The 21,423-nt window shown below is 54.1% G+C and overlaps 1 protein-coding gene across 2 annotated transcripts; it reads right to left on the bottom strand.

Annotated features, from left to right (window-relative positions):
- Positions 1-1,845: 1,845 nt before the first annotated feature.
- Positions 1,846-10,075, bottom strand: CHST3 (carbohydrate sulfotransferase 3). 2 transcript variants are annotated; one of them, XM_033066761.1, is made up of 3 exons: positions 9,986-10,075; positions 4,075-4,279; positions 1,846-3,928 (listed from the first exon to the last, which is right to left on the bottom strand). In XM_033066761.1, the coding sequence occupies exons 2-3, from the start codon at positions 4,209-4,211 to the stop codon at positions 2,698-2,700; spliced, it is 1,368 nt and encodes a 455-aa protein (XP_032922652.1). In that variant the 5' UTR covers positions 4,212-4,279; positions 9,986-10,075; the 3' UTR covers positions 1,846-2,697. The 2 variants fall into 2 exon arrangements, with proteins under 2 accessions (XP_032922652.1, XP_042635480.1); XM_042779546.1 differs by lacking the exon at positions 9,986-10,075 and having other exon boundaries at positions 4,075-4,319.
- Between the last annotated feature and the right edge of the window lie 11,348 nt (positions 10,076-21,423).

Here is a 21,423-nt window from a genome sequence, read left to right as displayed (position 1 = left end):
GAGGGGAGCCTGGAAAGCAGTACAGCTGCAGGCTGGGGTTCTTGTATTTCTTTATTTTAAACCAAGCTTTGGAAGTGCTTTATTTCGGAAAGCTTCGATCTTTTGAAAAGAGGATTGAATTTTAGGGGTTTTTTTCTTTTTTTTTTGGCATTGGTGTCTATGAGAAAGGGCGAGGCTGCATCCATGGCAGCTCCTGTGGCAGCTCCACATCCCGCGTGGTCCATCTGGATACAGGCATGTCCTTGCTCTAAGGCACTGCCTCTTGCTGTGACTTTCCTAATCCATACTTTTCGTCCCAAATTCAGCCAAGGCCTGGCAGCAGCCAGAGCAAGGTGAGCAGGAGGCCCCTCTTTTGGGGGGACAAACCTCCCTGCAGCCAGCTCAGGGGGAATTCAGCTGCTCCAGCTGAAAGGAGCCGCGTCCCCTGTGGCTTCCCGATGCGCCTGGGCTCCGTAGGTTTAATGGGAGCAATTAGCCCCGCGGAAATGGGCATGGGTCGGGAGCATGTTTTCTCTCTGTCCTGTGACGTTTCTGACGGGAAGCTGGAGGGTGTCCAGGAACAATTGCTCATGCTTGGCTGGCAGTGCGGGCTGGAGCCAGCCGGGCCGGAGGCAGCGCAGGTGACAACGCGTGGCCGTCACTCAGCCTCTGCCTCCCGCTCGGCTCAGCGCAGCTCCCGCTGCCCTCGCCGCTTGTCTTCCACCTCGAAACCGCTTGCCCACCTTGGATTTGCCTGTCCCTGCCCCCTGAACCCGGATTTCCGCCACCCAGGCTGGGATGGCAGGGGGATCCTGGGCGCTCTCCAATGTCCCCTCCTCGGCTGTGGCAGCTTAGTAAGCTACTCACCCCTCATGCTGCTTTTTTTTTTCTCTGTAAAAGCCAACCTAATGGTGCTTTTCCAGGGCATTTACCTGCGTCCCACTGCGTTCCCCCTCATGCTGGCCGAGCTCTGTGGGCTTTTCCCAGCGCGCAGCTGCGGAATATCCATCTGACCTCAGTGACCCCGCTGCTTTCCCAGCAGGAAGCCTCCAAACAAAACCCCATTCACTCAGCAGCCCCAGCGCTGCTTGTGATGCCGACGGCTGCGTGTGAAGCGGGGAGGAGGCTGACTCTCTCCATGGCCTGCAAGCGATGAGGCTGTGCCAAAAAACCCCACTTTTGCGCCCTTTCCCCGCCCAGCTGGCAGCCAGCACCCCGAAATCACACCTTGAAGGCAGATGCAGCCCGGCCCTGATCGGAAAAGCTCCGCGGATGGCTGCCGGGGCTCCGCCGTGGCTGCTCCCCGCCGGCCGGCCCCGCGCTCCTCAATGCCGCCTCTGTTCTCCCGCTCGGGTCCAAAACGCGGCTTTTGTGAGCTCAGCCCAGCCGCAGCCCTTCGCCGGAGCCCCAGCGCGTTCCACGGCCGGCAAAGCGCAGCCCAGCTGTGGCCGGCTGCCGTCTGGGCTCGTTTATTTATTTTTGCTTTTGGCCAGCAGCTCTAGTTGGGGAGAAGGGGACATGCGGCTGTTGGGACGCCTCAGTGGAGACAGCCACTCTCCGTAAAATGCTTGACTTCTCTCTCAGGTGGCTGCCATAACCCAAAATACCTGGGGGAGAAAAAAAATGAGCTACAAAGAGGGCAGGGGGGAGGGTGGGGGTGACTAAAAATAGGCATTTTAATTAATGAAATGTGAATTGGAGGGGGCAGCTCGGCACTGGATCAACATCTGCACGTGGCAAACACCCTCAAACTCCCTGGGCCTCTACCAGGTTTGGCTACCCACCAGTGATGTTAGCTTGGATTTGTGGGGCTCCCCCCAGGCAGGGGACACCCACCAATACTAAGGAGACAAGATATGCTTTGGATTCTGCGCTGGTGTTTTGTTTTTAATCAGATAAGTCTGACAGTTTTTCAGCACCGCCGAATTTTGAATTTCACGGTCGCTGCCCCGTGGGGGCTGTGGGGGGTTACAGCCAGTCAGTCCCTGGGGACTCTCCCAGGATCACACAGGAGGACACATGGTGGTCTCCAGCTAAAACCTCTTTTCTGAGTGTCTCCCTTCGTGCTGCTCTGATTTTTGGGCTTCGCTCCTTGATCAGCATCCCCCTCCTTTGCACATAATAAATAAATAAATCCACCTGGTATGCAAATACACAGGGGAAAAAAAAAAAAAGGAAATAAAACCCAAACCTCCAAAACCAAGTTTGAAGAATATCAAACCATAGTCACCTCATTTTGTTGCAGCCCAAGTGCCATCCAGGGCTCTGTGGGCAGTTTCCAGTCTGTGCTGGTGTATGAAGAAGGCACTAAACCAAGAAGGTCTGTGGGGTCTGGGTGCTTGCTGGCACCACAGGGATTTTGTCCTTGCCCTGTCCCAGCTGGCATGGGGGTGGCAAGGCAGAGGTGCTTGGTCCTGTCCCTCTCTGCCTTGCTGTCATCCTCCTCTTCCTCAGTGCAGCTCTCGAGCTGGGGAGGTGGCCCTGTTGCCAACCCCACCGCCCCTCACCCTTACCATTTCCCCATTCCCGGAGAAACTGTGCAATTCAGGCTCTGCAGGACCCTGGGACCAGCTCTGCCAGGATGCTCTGGCTCCCGGGGCTGCCATCTGGCAGCAGCGAGGAGCATTTTTGGGAGCAGGGACCCCCAGGTCGTCTCCGGACCGGCCGGGAGCGCGGCCGCAGCCCCTCGTTCCGCCCCGCCGCCGTGGCCCCGCACATTTACGTGACCCAGGCGGGCTGTGCCTCCTCCAGCAGGCTGAAGGAGCGGTTGGCCAGCGCCGCGGGGCTGCTGGCCAGCTTGTAGCCAAAGAGCTGCATGGCGGGGGCGCAGGCATCCTGCACCACCTGCGCCAGCTTGAAGGGCATGCTGAACCGCCACTTGTCGAACTGCTCCGAGGAGTTCTTGCACGTGGAGTAGACGCCGTTGCCGTCGTGGGGAGCCTGCGTGTTTTTACCGATCCACTCCTCCACCTGCGGGGTGAGGGGCAGCCCGGCGAAGCGGAACATCTCCCGCGCCTTGAGCAGCGGCGCCTGCGCCACGTCCTCGTAGCGCACCAGCATGTAGCGGCCCCGCAGCCAGCCCGGCCGCCGCAGCCCCAGCTCCGCCGACAGTCGGATGCTCTCGCAGTTGCCCCGCAGCCTCTGCACCTCCTCCTCGCGCAGAGGGGCCTCCCCTTCGGATGCCCACTTCTTCCAGGTCTCGTACTTGCCGGAGAAGGCCACCATGCGCGAGGCCAGCACGGCGCGGGGGTCCCGCACCAGCTGGATGATGCGCAGGTCCAGCCGAGGGTCCTCCACCAGCGGCTGCAGGAACTCCAGCTGCCGGATGCGCACGGTCTTCAGGGCCACGTGCTGCTTGCGCCGGCACGCCTCGGCCGCCAGCGTGATGTTGAGGGGCCCGCAGCGGCGGTTCTTGCAGTAGTACTTCTCGAAGACCTTCTTGGTGCTGGGTGTGCAGACGGGCTCCTCGCACAGCGAGTGGCTGGAGCCCCGCCGAAATAAGAAGGGCGTCAGGTGGCCCTCGGGCACCGGCGAGATGAAGTTCTCCAAGATGTAGAGGTCGCAGAGGAGGAGCTGCTTGAGGACGTCTCGGTAAACCAAGGCTGAGCCCACCGCGCTGGCTCCCCCCGGCAGGAAGGTCACTGTCTTCTCGACGTGCCAGAGGGGCTCAAAGAGGTAGAAAATGCTGCCCTGCTGGTTGAAGAATTCCCCAACGAAGGAGGAGCCGGTGCGGGTGGTGGCCATCAGCAGGACGTGCCGCCGTGGGCCGGGGTTGGCGTCACCCGACAGCTGCAGGGTGATGTTGTACAGGTGGGACCTCAGCTGGGAGAAGGCAGCGTCCAGCTCCTGCAGCGAGGCCAGTGAGCCGTTCTTGGCCGGTGCTGGGCTGACCTCCGTGCTGTTGGCCTCTGCCAGTGCCTGCGGGGACTGCTTCAGCTTGTCCGACACCCTGTGGGGAGAGCCAGCCCAGCCTGAAGGACAGCGGGACCACCCTGCATCCCGGCGGGGACCTGGGGGGCTCCTGCTGCCCGGGAGCTTGGGGCTGGGGGAGAGGGGCTGCAAACCACGGGGTGGCTCGGGTTACCCACTGCCTACCTGGAGATGAAGTTGTTCTCCTTCTCGATGATGACGAGGCTGATGACAAAGACCAGCAGGACGGCGTACTTGCTCCTCATCTTCAAGCAGTGCAGCAGCTCCCGGATATCCTGGGGTAAAGCGCGTCGGATCTCCATGGGGAACACACCCAGATCCCTCCTGCACGCTGGGAAGGTCTCTTGGGCTAGGGCTTTGCCAGCCCCCGCTGTGGGGAGAAGAAGGCTCAGCATGGCGAAGGCTCCCTGCAGGCAGGGTCAGAGGCTGGCAAAGGCTTGACAAGAGCAGTAAAAAATGGGGAGCTCCTCCCTACTGCTCCATCCCATCCCTGGCTGCTCCTCCTCCTTCTCAAAATAAATCTGCCTGACAGGACCCCTTCCCACGCTTCCACCAGCTGCCCCTGCCCCCCCGCAAAACCCAATCCCAGCCACCCAACAGCTGCCTGCTTCCCCCTGGCAAAAACCTGTTGCTGCCAGCAAGGGAGCCCCTGGATCATCCAGATCTTTGGCGCATTGTGGCTCCCAGCCTCTGGAAAGGGGAGGGTTGGAGGCTCCGCTGTAGGGCCCCGGTGTGGGGCTGAGCAGTTTCTGTCTTCCCCCGGCATGGCAGCAGCAGCAGCTGCTGAGCCTCGAAAATGAAACTCAGAGAGTTCCCATGAACGACGGCGGGCCGGAAAACGCTGCTGCTGACAGTCCCCCTCGGGGAGTACAATGCTCTGGGGGAGGTTTTAGCCAAAAAAGAGAAAAATATCCCAAATGATGGTGCAGCTGCTTGGTGTGGGATGCAAAACCAGGCGACATGGCATCCCCACCCAGCAGAAAATACCCTCCCCCAGTCTTTCCTGAATCAGGGTGCTGCTGGAAACCGCTCTGAGTTGCACCAAACCCACAGCCCAGATGGAGATTCTGGGGGGCCACAGCTGCAGTTTCACTGGCAGGTCCCCAGCGTGCAGATTTATACTCCTAGGCCTTGCTGGCACCTGTCACCTGCCCACTGCTTCATGTGGGTGACGCCGCTCGCTCCTCCCGCTTTTTTGGTCAGACTTTCAGTGACTCAGGAAAAGCCTATTTAGCCTTGGCTTGGCTCCACCAGCACGATCCTGGCAGCCTGTCCCACCCCTGCTTTTGGGGTGAAGGAGGGGAGCCAGGCAGAGCCCCATGCTTTGGGGGGCCCCCGGGGTTTGCTGGAGGGGAGATGCTCTGGCAAAGCCTCGGTATTTGCAGAGCGTGGAGTGGGGAAACCCTGCCAGGCATTGCGTCACGTCCCAACCTCTTCCGCGTCGTGCTCAGCCAAAATGTGAGTTTTTTAGTGCTGCTCACTGAATGCCCCTCCGGCTGGGAAGGAGAGAGCACGGGCAGGAGAGGTGGGATGTACCCCTGGCCAGGGCAGCACCCCAGCCTGTCAGCTTCCCAATCCTCTCTGTGTGAGGACCAGGAATTTCCCAGCTTGAGCAAACCACTCAGCTCCCGAGGTTTGGCTTCCAGCCATCTCCTTTCCAGCAAAACCTTCTAAAAAGAGACATCCACACCCACGCGCCCAGGAAACTCAGGATTTAGTGGGATGCACTCTGGCAGCCCCAGAGCCCTCCCGCAGTGGTCCCCCAGCTCCCCCTTTTCAAGATGCCCGGCGCACGTGTGCGTGTGTGTGTAATAGCCCTGTTAGTTTAGTTTGTCATCACGCCGCTCCTCGGGGACAGGCCAGCAGCCGGGGCAGGTGCCTTTGGCCAGCCACCCCCCCATATCCCCCCTCCTCGGTCGTGCCCCCTCGATGACAGGACTTGTCGGAGTATTTGAGCAACCGAGAGGAAAAAAAAAATAAATCAAATACACAAAGTTCTCGGTGTGCGGCCGCGTCTCTCGGCGTCTCAAGGGGCGGTGATTTGCATCCTGGCCCTCGCCTGGGGCTGGGGACAGTCCCGGGCTGGGGACAATCCCCTTGCTGCCCACAGCACGCACGCACAGGGAATGCCATCCACTGGCTTCCTCAGACAAATTCCTGGGCAAAGCCAGCCCGCGGTTTTCCCCCTCTAATGCCCCCAGCTGCCTGACCACAAATGAGCCACAGAGCAGGAATTATTCACAGGGATGACACAGAGAACCATGTCCGGCTGCGCTGGCAAAACCCTCGCTCACAGGCCCGGGGCAGACATAATTCATTAAACAAATAGCCGGCTGCAAGCGCCCTGCCTGGGACCCGCGGGGCGGCAGCGACAGGGGCGAGGGCCCCGGCAGGGCTGGGGACACGCGGGTGACCTGGTGAGGCTGCTTGGGACCACTTGGCATCCTAAATCCCTTCCGAGCTGGGGCCCGTGAGGAGCAGCCCGGCTGGGGCACCGCTCAAGCCACAAGCGCCCCTTTGTGAGTGGGAACAGAGGGGCTCTGTGTCCCCCGCACGTTCCCCTGCAGGGCGCTGCTGGATGAGGATGGGATGGATGAGGAGAGCCATCGGGATGCTGCTGCCACCCCAGAGTCCCCTGTCAGCACACTCCTGGGGAATGCACCTGTGAGAGCAGGCAGATGGATGGACATCATCCCTGGAGACCGCAGGCAGCGTCCTCTTGCTCTCCACATCCCAAAGCAAAGCGGAATAATTTCCAGGAATGCTAAACTGAGATGCCCCAGATGGCAGCACCCACAGCTCAGATGCTGCTCCTGCCTTTTCCTATGCCTCAGGGTGGAAGTGCTTTTCAGTTCAGCAGGGATGGCTGCAATTCTCCTTGCAGAGATGACAACAGGATTTATGGATTTCCCAGATGAGTTGAAGCCAGAAATGAACTTTTTATTGGGTGGTGTTGGGGATTTTGTTCCCATGCAAATCTGCTCAGGTGGAATCTGCCACTACCAGCAAGTTAACCTTGCCACAGCAAGAAGGAAGGACTTGGACAGTAATGGAGACACCAAATCATTCCAGTCTGCTGCAGCAAGTTGGTTTGCGGGATGGATGTTCCCACGGGTGGTGCAGGTGGGGTGAGGAGAGCAAGGCCCTGTGAGAGGAAGGAGGGAAGGGATGGATGCTCCTGTCACCCTTCTGCAGGGCATTCCACAGGACTGCCTGACTGGAAGAGCAGAGCAGGGGTTTTCAGCTCGGTTTTGGGAAAGGGAAGGTTCTACACAAAGCCTTGGGGCTCTCATTCCCCAGCTCTGGCTGCCCTGAACCCCCTCCAGGTGAGATCCATGAAAGAAAGATGCCCATGGCTGCCAGAGACAGCCAGCTGGAGGTGAGACTGGATGAAGTCACATTTTCCTCGGGTGACTCAACAGGCAACAGCTGAGCTCTGGACACAGAAAGGCAATAAAGCACTCAGGTGCAAGAGTTCCCTCCCTGCCTGAGATCCTTCTGTCTATCACCCCCATCCACTCCCATGCATCCCTCCATGAGCTCACTGCCCCCGGTGCTGCTGCTGCTCTGAATAATTCCCTCCACGGTCCTTTGCTTCCAGCAGACCCTTGGACCAGCAAAACACAGGAGTGGAACAACAATGAGGTAAGGAGCATGGGCTTATCTGCTCTCCGTGCTGCTCTTTGTCTGCAACCTGGGAAAAAAAAATCCCTCTGTATTTACTCTTTCAACTATTTCCGCTCCCAACTTCCTCCCGAGGCTGGCCTTGGGAAATGTGCCACCAGAGCTTCCCACTTTGCTTTCATCTCCCAGCAATTTTCATCCTGGTCCTGGCTGTCCTCCAAGGCATGGCACAAGCACAGCACTGCTTTAGTTTGCCCTGCAGCGCAGCTAAGGAGCCTGTCCAGGCAGGTATATTTTGGTTAAAAACATGTCTAGTCAAGCTAAAAAAAAGAGGGGGAAAAAAAGTCACCTCCTACAATGTTTATAAAGTTGCTGAGAATAGTCACAAGCCTCATCAAATTGAAGCCTGGAAACTACCCATTGGAGGAGAAAGTTGGGAATGGAAAGTCCTTCTGACTCAGAGGTTACACTCAGGAGCAGGAGCGGGTGTTGTACGAACTGAAACGACTTTGTTTTCATTGCAGGAGCTCTCGGACTCCAGGTGCACGAGGTGGTCTCCTGTCCACTCGTTACTGTCCCACCTACTCTCTGTGGTGACCCAGATGAGCTGTCCTTATTCCTCATGTCCCAAAAATCACTGTGCAGGAGGGGTGTAGAGGCTGGTGAAGGCACAGTAATGTGACAGGACCAGCACAGGCTTTGTGGCTGGCACAGACTGATAATTTCTCTCCCTCACCTCGGTGGTGTCCAAAGAGAGGTGTTTTCTCCTGACCCAGCAGAGAGAAGAGCTGCTGCTCCTGCCCCTGGTGAACCTGATGGGATTCAGACATATCAGTGCTGGGTGTGGGGATAAAACACGAGCATCTGCCAGGCAGGGACCATCATCTGGAGCTGAATCTGGACTAGGATCCCGCTAAAACACCTTCAACCATGAAAGAACCCGCTGGAAACCACAGACACGGCTGGGGTGGGGTTTGCAGCACCACCTGCAGCAAAGGTGAGCGACTGAACGCGCCGAAGTGCTGGGCAGCGAGGGGGACTACACAGCAGACCACCAAGACGGGTGAGAGCACTGGCCGGCCCTGTTCGCCCGGCGCCGGTGGCACAATGCCGGCTGCTGTGCGTGTGCCGGCCCCCGGCCACGCTGGGAACCGCAAATGCCCGTCCCTGCTTCAATGAGCCCTTTCTTTGGGGCTCGGAGCCCACGGTCCCTCCCACCGCCCCACACTGCTTCTCCTCACTGCTCCACGCTCGCCTGGAAGCTCCTCCGCCAAACCCAGCCCAAAAGCAGGGATACGGCGCTCTCTGTGCCCGCCTCTCCTCCCCTTGCAGCCAGGGATGCAGAAGGGACTGGTGGCAAGAGATGCTGGCCCTGGGGACAGTGACCTGTGCTCGAGTCGGGAGGATGGGGGTGTGAAATCGAGCAGTTCGCTGAAGCAACATGGCAGATGTGGGAAAATGCAGAGTTAAATCCCTGTCCTGTGTAGCGCTGTGAATCGCTGGCTGTGGAAAAGGAGACGCTTTCCTCCAGGCACCAACACCAAGCTCGGTGCAGAGGCAGCGGGGTGTGGGCAGCTCTGCCCAGCGCGGCCGGGAGCAGCTGCTGAAATCCCGGCAGGCTCTGAGGGGGGACGCTGCTGGGATGGCCTTTTCCTCCCTAGGCACCCCCATGGCATCCGGGCCCCGTCTGAGGCCCTGAGGGTGTCACAGTCCCAGCTCCGGCAGAAATGTCGCCAGCCGGGAGCCGGCCGAGGGCCAGCGTGCCCCGGTGGCCCCGGGACACGAGGGGAAAGGGTGCGAACAACTTTCCAGGGCTCCCTGGTAGGGGCTGACAGCACGGATGATGCAACTCCGGGATGGTTGGGAGAAACTCTCCTTTTCCAAAGTCTCCTTCTGTCGCCCCAGCCGCGCTCCGCTCGGCACTGCCGCCGCAGAGCTCGATCCTATTCCATCGATTTTTTTTTTTTTTTTTTTTCCCCGAAAGAAAGGCACGGGGAGAGCTGCTGAGCAATCATGTGCTGGGAGGACTTTCGGCGGCAGGGCGCTGGGATCCGGCTGTCCGCCGAGGGGAGCGAGGGAGGCACCGCCGGCGCTGCCCCGCTGCGGGAGCGGGCGGCGGGGGCCCCGCACCGAGACAAAGGAGCGGCCGAGGCCGGAGGGCGCACAAAGGAGCCGGCGGAGCCCGGGGCCGCCCCGCGGGGGGATGCGGCCACCGAGCCCCGGGCTCCCCGCCGGCCCCGCTCCCCCTGCCCGCGATGGGGGAGCTCGGGGCCGCGGCCCCTCCTCGCACGCCCAACTTCCCGCAACTCCCTGTCGCGCCGGCGAAGAAAGAGCCGATCCCCGCCGCCATCCTCCCCCTCGCCCCGGGGCTCCCGCTGCCCATCCCTCCGCTCCCGGCCCCCGGCTGCGCCCCGGCCCCGGCCCCGTCGGTCCCGACCCCCGCTGCACCTACCCGGCGGCGGCCGCTCCGCGGGGCGAGCTCGCCCGGTCCTGCCGTGCGGGAGGAGAGAGAGCAGCGGGTCCCCTGCTTTTCTTCACGGTGCTGTCATCCTCCCTCCCTCCCTCCCTCCTTCCCTGATTCCCTCCCTCCCCTCTTCCCTCCCTCCCTCCTTCCTTCCTTCCTTCCTCCCTCCCGGGGCAGTGGCGGCGGGAGCGGTCCCGGCGCCTGGACGCGGGTCCCGGGGCGGGGCCGGGCAGGGTCCCCGGGCCAGCCCCCGCTGCCCCCACCCCGACACGCCACGCCGGGAAACCGGGAGTTGCCGGCCCCAGCCTCGGGATCGCTGGAAGGAGCCGCTGGGGTGGGGAAAGAGGGGAAGTGGGGCCCTGGGAGCCCACAGACATTCCGCGAAATTGTCCCATCTGGGCCAAAGGGGGTCCCCTCCCGGGCACCACGGGGTGATCTGGGCTCTAGGCTTCCTGCCCAAAGCAGGGTCACACTGGGGCAGGCAGGGCTTTATCCTGCAAACCTCCAAGGATGGAGCTAGGTACAACCTCTCTTTGCTCACTGTAGTACTGGAGAAATTGTTTCTTCTTCTTTCCACTCCAAACCTCTCCTGCCCCGGCTCTCACCATGCCACCATGTGAGGAACCTGGCTCCATCTCTGTGACCGCCTTGTGGCAAGGTTCCTCTTTGTTCTTCTCACCTAAAACTGGCTTCAAGGTCAGCACCTTTCTCCCCAAACTCCACTTTGTCCCCACGCAGGAGCTGTAGGCAGCTGGTCCCACTGTGGTGAAGTCACATCTGTGTGCTCCAAGAGGGCAGGGAGTGAGAGCATCCTAGTGGAGCAGCCCAGGACCATTGGGGGACACCAGCTATCACTGTCCCTGCAGGGCAGGCTTTAGGTCTGGAGCATTGAATCCTACAGAAATGACTATTTTGGCTGAAGTGCAGAAATTCACCCAGCTCCCTCAGAGCTCTGTAATGTTAGACACCAAGGAGCTGAAAGATATCTGGCTCTGCAAGCAGAGAGACATCCAAAAAACTGGCCCCATAAAAACTTTCAGCCTTCTTTCACATTCCTGGCATAGTTTTTCTGCTACGCATGTGGCATAGACAGCAAAATGCAAGTTTTGTTGGCATTTAAGTGTGATGACTGACATTGTTCACTGCTCCTCTGTGGCTTCCTGTGAGCCAAGGTGATGGGGATGGGATTGCATGGAGAGTGCAAACAGCAAGGCAGAGAGCCTGGGTGGGATCTTCCTTCCTTCCTTCCTTCCTTCCTTCCTTTCCTTCCTTTCCTTCCTTTCCTTCCTTTCCTTCCTTTCCTTCCTTTCCTTCCTTTCCTTCCTTTCCTTCCTTTCCTTCCTTTCCTTCCTTTCCTTCCTTTCCTTCCTTTCCTTCCTTTCCTTCCTTTCCTTCCTTTCCTTCCTTTCCTTCCTTTCCTTCCTTTCCTTCCTTTCCTTCCTTTCCTTCCTTTCCTTCCTTTCCTTCCCCCCTTCCTTCCCCCCTTCCCTGCTCTTAGCAGGCACCCACAGCCAGTGGCTGTGCAGACAGGCAGGATAGCTCTGATAACTCCAGGAGATAAATGCAGTGTCCCAGGAACTCTACCTAAGTGAGGCAAACCCAGGGCTGGCAGGATCAGGCCTGTGTAGGCTGTCAGGCTGATCATGTCATAAAAGATAAGTCAGGCTGGCCGCACGCTGCAGGAGTTTTGTGGGGTTTTGAGACGTGGCAAAACAGTTTTAAAGCTCCTTGCTCGTTATTTCAACTGGAACAGGGCATTCTGTCTCGGATTTTGGGCAGAGATCTTGGCAAAAATACAACCCTGCTACATAAATAATTTTGAGAGGCTGGCGGGCAGTTGAACACCCATTCCGGTGGGGTGTCACTGTCTCTGTAGGATGCTTTGGGGTGGTTGGCAGGAGCAGAGGAGAAGCCTTCCCCCGCTGTGCGGCACAGCCGGAGCCCGGTGCGTGCTCCCTGCCTGCTCCGCACGCTCCCGTGGGGCTCGGGACGGAGATCACCTTCCCTCTTCATCAATAATAAAGCTGCCACGGGGAGGAACAAAGTGTGTTCTCCACCCCTCACACTGCCCGGAGAGGCGGCGGGAGAGGCAGGGAGTTGTGTTTCCTCCGCCCTGCGGGATCACATTCCCTCGCTCGCCCATTCCTCTTCCCCAGGGATAGCAGGGAGGCTGCACCTCGCTCCCTGTGTTGCACATGGAGCTCCTTTGCGGGAGGAGCAGTCCGAGAACGACATCAGGAGCAAGGAAAGGGCGACGTGTCTCTATAGCAACCGGGATGCTCTGGGGTTTCGGGGAATAAAGGCATCTGCTGCTGCTTTTACGCCCTCGGTTCAAGTTGATGATGTGGCAGTGACCGGGTTTGGGCTTCAATTTAAAAAAAGCCTCCACTTTCTTTTCCTCTAGAGCAGCATCTACCAGGACATTGCCTTGTTAAAAAGCATTGTCCCATCTCGCAGGATCCGCTTCAACAATTTGGGTATAAAACAGAGGTAGGCAGTTGTTTTTTTGGCAGTAAAATATATTTAAACTGCAGGAGACAAATGGGAGGAGGGGTGGAAATTTGAGTTAGTCTGTAGGGAACAGATTTATTCGAGGTAAAAATGAGGTAATCAACAGGTAGGAAAAATTTTGTTTAGAAAACTTTAGGTAATCTGTAATGCACAGTGAATATTTTGGGGGTAAGCTCTGAGATGATCTGTAGGGGACAGAATGACAATATTCACAATAATCTAGAGGTAATCAGCAGGGGGGTTTTTAAGTGGTAAAATGTTGGTAATATATCAGGGAGAGAATGAACATTTTGGGGATAAGATGGAGGTTGTCAGAGGGTTCTTTAGTAAAATCTGTTGATCTGTAAAGGACAAAATGAGCTTTTGAGGACTAAATGTGAGGTAATCTCTAGGGGACTAAATCTTTATCACAGATTATTGCACAATATTGTCTTTTCAGTTTTAAAATCATCTAACTCAATGAGCAGCAGGACTGATCCATGTCCCAGACTCCTTCCACCTTTTTTAAACACCAGTGGCTTCATCTGCTGGGAACAGAGAGTGGGAAACCATGCAAAATAAATGTAGGGAGATATCAGGGAGCTGCAGACTGGTTTGGGTTGGAAAAACCTAAAAGATCACCAAGTTCCAACCATGAAATCTCTTTTTCCCGCTATATTATCTACAGCCCTTTGAGCTGGTAAGAGTTAAAAGCAAATCTCCCGATCCTCAGGGAACAGATTAACTTGCACTTTCCTTTGACATAATCAAGCATTGCTGTTTCTGCACCTTTTTGAGTCTCCAAAGCTTGTTTAAAACAGAATGCCTCATGTGGATGCCGAGTGTGAGAATAGAAAACCCCAAAGGATCCAATTTATTGGCAGAAGACACTACAATTCCTCCTTTTTTCCTTTTCCTGTGGTATGCAGAACTAAGAATTGAAACTTTTCTAGGTTTGTTTGTTTGTTTGTTTTGCTTTTTTTTCCATGTTCCTGTGAATAATCAAACACTTCTATTCCCTCCTACTGGGAAACCTCTCTCCTTGCAACCATCAGGGGGATGTTCCACCCTCTCTGCCGCTGATGGGTCCTATGTCAAAAAAAGCTGTAAAAAAAGAGCCAAGCTTGGACACTCGGTGTTTTAACCCCATTTTCCCAGCCCCGGGTTGCAGCTGCTGCTCTCAGCGCTCTCCTGCTGCCACCTGCCGACCGCCCGCCGCCCCCTCGCCTCCTGGCGACCTGGTCCCAGTTCGCAGCTGCAGCCCTTACTGGAGCGCCTGTGCCTTGGGTTTGGGGGGTTCCTCTCCCAGGGAGCCGAGCTCCCCCCGTGTTTCCTGGCCCTGCAGGTTGGAGGGGAAAACCGAGCGCTGCCAGACTCCACATCTGCTTTTTCTGTTCCTCCTTCGACGAAGTAACCCCAAAAAAGCTCCTGTCTGCTCCCTGCCTAACCCTGTCTCCCCGGGCATGTCTGTTCCTGTCTCAGCCACCCTGCTGCTGTCCCAGCCAGATGCACAGCCCTGGTGCATCGGCTGGGGAGGGGAGGGTGTTGCCATCAGAAAAAGCAAATTGCCCACAAAGAGGGCAGCAAGCCCAAAGAGTGACCCTGGGGATAGGACCCAGGGGCTGGGGGAGATGACAGCCAGCAAACATCGTGAAAAGGGCTGTCCTCAAGGCAGCAGGATTTGCTGTCTGCTCAGCAGCCGAGGAAGGAGTTCTGCTCTCCATGGAGAACTGATACTGGGCCAGTTTTTATCCAGCACCTGTGGACACAGCTGATTTCTCATGTTTGCTTTCCTGGCTGTCTGGATTGTGCAGCCCCAGCACATCCCATTATTTGAGCTCTCCAGAGAGACTTTCAGTGGATCTTTCCCCTACTTTGGCAGCAGGTGTAAATTAAAACAAGCCTTCATAATGAGGGTGGGAGCTCAGTGGGAATCGAGGTGCTTACAGCTGATGTGCTTTTGACTGAGCTCCACTCTCTCTTCCCTCACTGCCTCCTTCAGCCCCCCACAAACATGTGCAGAATCTTTAAATGACCCTGCACTTAATTTTCTGTTCCTTTTTCAATTCCGCTTCTCTAAAACTGCTGAGGGCGAAATAAAGAAGTTGGTTTATTTTTAATCATCCAAACCTGCAATGCAAAAGATTCACTCTTGACATGATGAGAGCAGTTGAGCCAGGGGGATTTCTGTCGAGAAGAGAGGCTGGCAAACCTTAAAGTAGTGACACCAGTAGAAAAAGCTTCTGATGTCCCCCATCCCAGCAAGGCCAGTCTGCTGCTCTCCCAGGTGAGCAGGAAGCCTTCTGCTTTCTGATTCGGCTTTTGAAGCTTCTGTCATGGAGGAAAAAGGGCAAGTGAGAAGAGAGGGGGGATCACATGCAGGCTGCAAGTGCATTTGTACCAATCGTGGGCTCTGGAGCAGCCCTGCAGTGTAAAAAGTGCCATCATGTGCCTGTCAGCATCTCAGCAAGGTCAGCAGCATCCTCAGCTGGGTAAAATCCGTGTCTCCCTGCTCTCTACAGACATGAAAACTTCCCATCTGACCAACTCACTTTCCCAACAAACCATTCAAGGAAGAGAACTCTATTTAGGATAGCTCCTTTTCTTCCTGACCAGTCTGTGTGTGGAGAGAAAACCCCAGCAAAAAGGAGCTGCTTGTGCTAAATGGCAGCAGTTACCCACGCTGGGCCACAGTGGGAGAGGAAATGTCTGCAAAATTGTGACTTGTCTCATTCTCTCACCTCCAAATAGAAGGAAGTGAGAACCACTGTGTACTGGAAAGTTCTGAGCACCCAGAAAACCTGAGGAGTGACTCAGGTTTTTGGGTGCTGAGCTATTCAGCTGGGGTGCCCACTGGGTTTTACTTGGGAAGCACCACACAGGGCCACAGGCACAGACCAGAGTGTGGTCTCTGCTGCAGGCTGTCCTCTTCTGCTCCTCACCCAGAACACCACGAGTCCTGGGAGTATGGAAATAAATTCTGACTTATTAATATCTAAGACAAACCCTTAGTGTCAAGATGATTATGAAATGATGTGGTTTTATCAAGGTGTTGTCAAATGTTGACCAAACCTTCAAGAAGCCCTAGGCTGGAAGAGGTTCACCAGTGAGGTTTATTGGTGCAGCTTTTTTCCTTGCCCTAATGTGTTATTTGCATCTCATCTTTTTGTTGCCCTGACATTTCATGGGGTGCTTAAATCCACCTAATGCAGGGGAAGGACCATCTGTGCCCTCTTTCTGTCCCTGGCACGTGTTCCCTCTCCTTCCCTTTGTGAGACCTGGGGTAAAGTGAGCCTATAATCTTATCTTTTATTGCCTTTCCTTTGCAGGGGGAGTCTAGAGTTGGATCCCCCTGATCCTCCTGATCTCGCTGGATCAGATGATCAGTATTTCTGATCAGTACTCAGGGTCAGTAGAGCAGGGAATCCCCTTCCAGCACCAGCTCAGGCGTGCAACAGTTCCACTGTGAACACCACTCAATCCCCGGGTGGCTTCTGACAATCCCTAAAGTCACGCTGTGGCCTTGTGGGTCTGTTTACCAAGGGATGATAACATCTCTGTCTGGAGACCTTTCTGGCTTGGTGATAACCAAATCCTCACTGCTTTACACACAGTGAGGACACCAGGACCTTTGGAGCCTTGCTCGTAACAGAGAAGGGCCTTTCCAAAAAATAATCTGAAGCAAAAGCACCTGAGCAGATAGAGGACTGAGAACCAGACTCTGCCCAGAAGCCTGGGAAGTTCAGTGAGGTGTCCATAGGGTCAGCCAAGCCCTGCAGCTGGACCTCTGGAAGAGGCACCTCTAGGAAATGGCACTGCTGTATCCTGGCAGCCTGGAAGGATGGAACTTGCTTCTCCACCTCGGCTGCTCTAGCAGTGGGTCTCATCTGAAAGGTGTGGAATGAGAGGTGTGTGTGGCACAGGGGAGGAGCCTTCTGGGACAGAACCTGTGGGTCTCAGGAAAAGAGCAGGATGAGGTCCACCAAGATCACCTGCTTTGTGTGCACACCTGGAGGAGGAAGCGCTGCTGCCAGCAGGGAGGCTGTCACTGCAACAGCTGTTCAGAGCAAGCCGGGGAAGCCAACTTTTACTAGAAATCACTACAAATTCCACATATCTTCATTCCACATATCTTCTGATTGCCCCAGGCAGCAACAGTGAGACCAAATAAGAGCAAAACCTGTTTGCTTTCTAAGCCTCCCTGTGAAACAGGAGCAGCTCAAACCTGATAATCCTCATTTTTTATGGAAAAAACAGTTTCTAAATCTCTCAGGATTAGTTAAGTCTCATTTGCAGATCTGCTAGAAAGGACAGAACATGGTCCTGAACCTTGAACCACTAAAGGAGCACAGAGAGAGACCAGCTGCAGCTGAGCATGAGAATTACAACCTGAGGGGAAGCAGCTGTTGGATAAATTTTAAAAGGCAGTTGCAGTGGCCTAGTGAGGGGAAATGGGGGTGGTTGTTTTTCAGCATGTTTGTGGTAGGTGCCCAAGGTTGGTTTTTCTCCCTGTACTTCCACAAGGGAAGTGTGTTAAGCCAGGAATACCATTTGCTACTCTCGATGGAGTCGGTTTTTGCCTCTTTTTTCCCCCCTCCTCTCTCTTCCATGGGTTCAGCCATGCTTTTGTTCTGCAGATGACTGGGTTGTAGTGCCCAAGGTTGAATGCTAACTCCTACGCCTCTCTGCCCTTCCCTGGGTAAGGATAAGAAGGGTTTTGTTTCTCCTTTGACGTTCACCATGGCAAACAAAGCTCAGCAGAATGGTGAGTTTTGCTCCAGCTATTTCCTGGCAGTAGCTGAGCTTGTGTGGGTACATGATGCTGACTTTCTTAGGGCCAGGATTAACAGACTGAGGGTGAAAATAAGCCTTTATTGATTTTAAATTTTTTTTTCTGCAAAGAGCAAGTGTAGCGACACACATGAGGTGAAAATCATGGAAAGTGTGATTGCCATGGAAAACCAGGCTGCCAATACTTCATTAGTCAGCACTTCCCATGGAATTCATAAAGCATCTCTATTGCCTGTGCTGGCTGTTTTGAGGAGATGCTCCAGTGTTTCCCTAGCTGCTGTTGAGTGAACAGTGGGAAGGACACAGGAAAGGAGGTTGCTTCAGAGAATTCTCTTGTGAAATCCAAAGGTTTTCACATCATAGCTGTTTGCCCTCCTCGTGCCACAATCCTGGTGTTTTTTTTCCCTGGAGTGAAACATGCTTTTACTTTATGAAATTGGAAGGTGAAGAAACCCCAGAAGAGGCTTGGGAAGTTTCCTGTCAGACTTGGAGGAAGCAAGGGATGAACACCACACTGGGCAGCTTGCTCCAAACTGTTAAAATTCCAGATTTAGCTGGGACAGTGGAAGAAGGATATTGAGTCTTTGGCTATATTTTTACCCTTTTGTAGAAAAGGGCTGCTATGACTCTGGGTGTGGGTTGTAGCTACTGGTTTGATGAAGAAAGACCTTGTGGTGGGAGCCACAAGAGCTGGGTTGTTACTTCCCCACTGTGGCCTTGTGACTTTGATTAATCCCAACCCGTGCCATTTTTGGCCATGGTGCAAACTTCACTGAAATCCACAGCCTGGTTTAAAAGTCCTGGGCTGTGAGCATGCAGCTGAGGTGAGATCACACTGAGGAGGTGCTGCCTGATGCTTTTTGTAACCTAAAAAAAGAACTGTAGACCATGCAATAGCACAGAATCCAGTGAGCAGGAAAGCAGCAATCCCTGCCTGACTTCTCAGGCTGTTTATTAAGATATTAAACTGCATGATTTTCCTGTCCTATTCCTTCTGTCTTTCCTACACATCATCTCTTAGCTCATGCAAAGTTTTGAGGACAGCTTGCTTGGGCTTTTATTTCTGGTCCAAACTTTTCTGTTTTGTACCTTCTTCCCCAAATAACAGTTTCTATGTAGTGCCTTCCTTTTTGCTTTGGAAAATGAAGGAAGAGAAAGCAAGTATTTCAACAGAGAAGGAAACTGTGTGAAGAAAGTCTGGGGGGGAAGGGGGTAAGTGTGTCTCCTCAGCCCAGTTCCTTACAGTAGCCTGTGTAGCTGTTCTCTGCCAACTCTCATTTTTCCTGCAAAAGCTGTAATTCTTTGTGCTTTTCCCTAAAGCTGTAGCTCCTGGAGTCCCATGATTATCTAATCACTTCTGTGTGAGCCCAAATGAGTCACAGCAGATGGAAAATACTGGATGGCAATAACTTCCACTGCTGAAAAAGCCCTAAGTGTAAAAAAAAAAGAGAAAAGCTTCTAAGTGTAATCCTTGAAAACCTGCAAAGCAGAGACCAAATGAAAAGAACTCAGCCTCATATTTTGTATATATTTTTTTGTTTTATATATTTATATTGAAATATATTTTAAAATCTATTATACATTTTTGTTCATTTTCTTCCTGGATAACCTAGATGTATAGTTCTATTTTTTTTATTTTTTTATTTAGAGAAACATATTACTTTGCATTTATAAAAACATACCCTGCTTCAAAGGTCATGGCAGAGATTTATCTGGCTGCAAACTTACTGCTTATGACCCTGACAGGATGACACAATGGGAGCAGGAACAGAATTCTGTATCTTGGTGCATTGAAACATTGATGAGCTGGTGCTGCACTGTTGATTCCTTTGTATTTAGGAGGAATCATCTGCTTTTCTGGCAACTCTGTTGCTGTTCCAGATCTTGCTAGAGCTCGTCAGAAATCATGAGGGGGAAGCCTTTATGGCTGCTGTTGATCTACTTGGTTTGAAGTATCAGTTGCCTTGGGGTATGGCAAGAAATGAGTCTAATCCCAGTAAATAGACCCTAAAATGCTGAGGAAACCTGGAAACAAAACACAGCTTGTAACTAAAATGCACAACTTGTGACAGCTGACAAAGGAAACACTGAAATGAGAATTAGCTGCAGTGATTTGAAGTTTTATGTTACGCTTTGCTTGGGAAATCCAGTGTACTCGATGTGACCCCTTTTGATAATTAAGTTGTGGCAGAGCTGGATGTGGGAAGGAATGCAGCCTGTGACCATGGCAGTGTTAATTGAGAGCTCTGCTGTGGCACAGCTGCCAAGGGGGGATGGTCCTCGATGCTTTCACCCTGTGCTGTGCCACAGGCGTTCAGACAGGGAGCTGGATCCAGGCAAAAAACTGCCTGAGGATTGGAAGGGATCACTCCTAAACCACTGGGCTCGGCAGTGTGGGGCTGTTTGTGCTGATGCCAGGGGCCAAGAGGCTGAAAATGTGTTGGGTCATATAATCACAGCATGGTTTGGGTTGGAAGGGACCTTGAAGGCTGTTTTGTGCCAAACCTTCACCATGGGTAGGGACACCTTCCACTGGACTGGATTGTTCCAAGCCCTGTCCAACCTGGCCTTGAGCACTTCCAAGGATGGGGAAATCTGTGCCAAGGCCTCCCTACCCTCACAGGGAAGAATTTCTTCCTCAGATCTCACCTAAACCTACTCTCTTTCAGTTAGAAGCTGCTGTAGTCTTGTTCTTACAGCTCATCTGGCTCATCACGTGCTGCTCTCTGCACCCTGGGCTGGTTCAGGCCCCTGATCCAGTCAAGTACCATCTGTGTCTGTGGGTCAAGGTTGTGTTTTTTGGTTCTTTTTTGTGTGTGGGACAGGTCCCACGTGCCTGCCCTGGCAGCTGCTGGTGTTGCTGAGCTGCAGCTCTGTCCTTGGATGCAGTGCCTGCAGCACTGCCATCCCATTTGGAACATGCTCTGGGAAGAATGGCAGAGCAGGAACTATTTCTCTGCAGCCTGTTAGTGGTGAGGAAGGTTGGGTGTGTGTGGGTGTCTGCCTCCACTCCAGAGGGACCCGCAAGCCAAAGCATTTGGTGAATCACAGGGAGGCTGTTCTTGGGCTGGAATAAACTTCAAAAGTGTTCAAGGCTCTGCACGAGACTGTCAGGCTGTAATTTGTGGCTGGCTTTGCTGCTTCTCCTCCTCCTGCTGCAGTCTGAGTGGAAATGCAAAAGAGTCTGAAAGCCAGTCTCCTCTGGAAAACGCCTCTCCTTATTTATTCCACTTGTTTTATTTATTTATTTATTTTTTCTTTTGCAAAGACAACACTTCTCCTGCAGAGCTGGCTGTGGCTGCAAAACCAGAGCCTGCAGGGGCCTCTGGCTGGCCTCCCAGGATTGCCAAACAGAGATTCCTCACGTGCCCCACTTATGCAAAGCACGGAATTGGGTGCCAGGAGGGCGAGGTGATGTGGAAGGAATTTGTGTGCTGTAGGCACGACAAAACTGAGCATCAAAACCAGCCGGGCTCTGGTGCTGGCCCAGTCCAACTGGTTGGGAGGGAGATGGAAAGTGAGTCATGTGTTTGGCTGCAGGAAAATCCCTCACTAGGCTGCAGCTTTCTGAGCTCTTTCTCTACACAGAGCATGTGCCTCCCAGAAAATGGGGCTAAAAACCAAGTTTGGGGAAGGCCTCCTTCTCCTCAGCCACTGCCAAGTGACTCAGCTGTGTGTCACTACAGACAAGCCATGATCATTCCTGAGAAGCCTTATCTAGGAGGTTTATCTTCAGGAAAACCCCCAAATCTCAGCAGAAGCTTGGCAAAAGCAGAAGTTGGTAGGCAGACAGTGGCTGGCGGCTGCGGCTCACCTGTGTGAGCTGCACCTGGTCCCAACAGGTTGAGATATCCTTTGGAGTTTCCCAATCTTCCAAATATCCACAGCAGACAGCTGGTCCAGTTAGCATCAGAACTCCTGATGCTACATTACTTTGTTTAATTCCATTTTTAAGTGAGGAAACTAGTAGAGAGTATGGCTAGACCAGGAAAGCTAAGTCATGGAGACAGTTTGTAATTGCCAAGTATTACATGCTGTGTGCTTGAGAGAGAGAAAAAAAAAAAAAAGGTCCAAAATCAATGGGAATTGGCAAAGCTCCAGAAGAACCTGGGCTAGCCTGAAATGATAACAGATTGGAGGTAGAA

The sequence above is a fragment of the Catharus ustulatus genome, chromosome 8 (genome assembly GCF_009819885.2).
Source record: "Catharus ustulatus isolate bCatUst1 chromosome 8, bCatUst1.pri.v2, whole genome shotgun sequence".
NCBI classification, from domain to species: Eukaryota; Metazoa; Chordata; class Aves; order Passeriformes; family Turdidae; genus Catharus; species Catharus ustulatus.
This window is presented reverse-complemented; position numbering and strand designations above follow the sequence as displayed.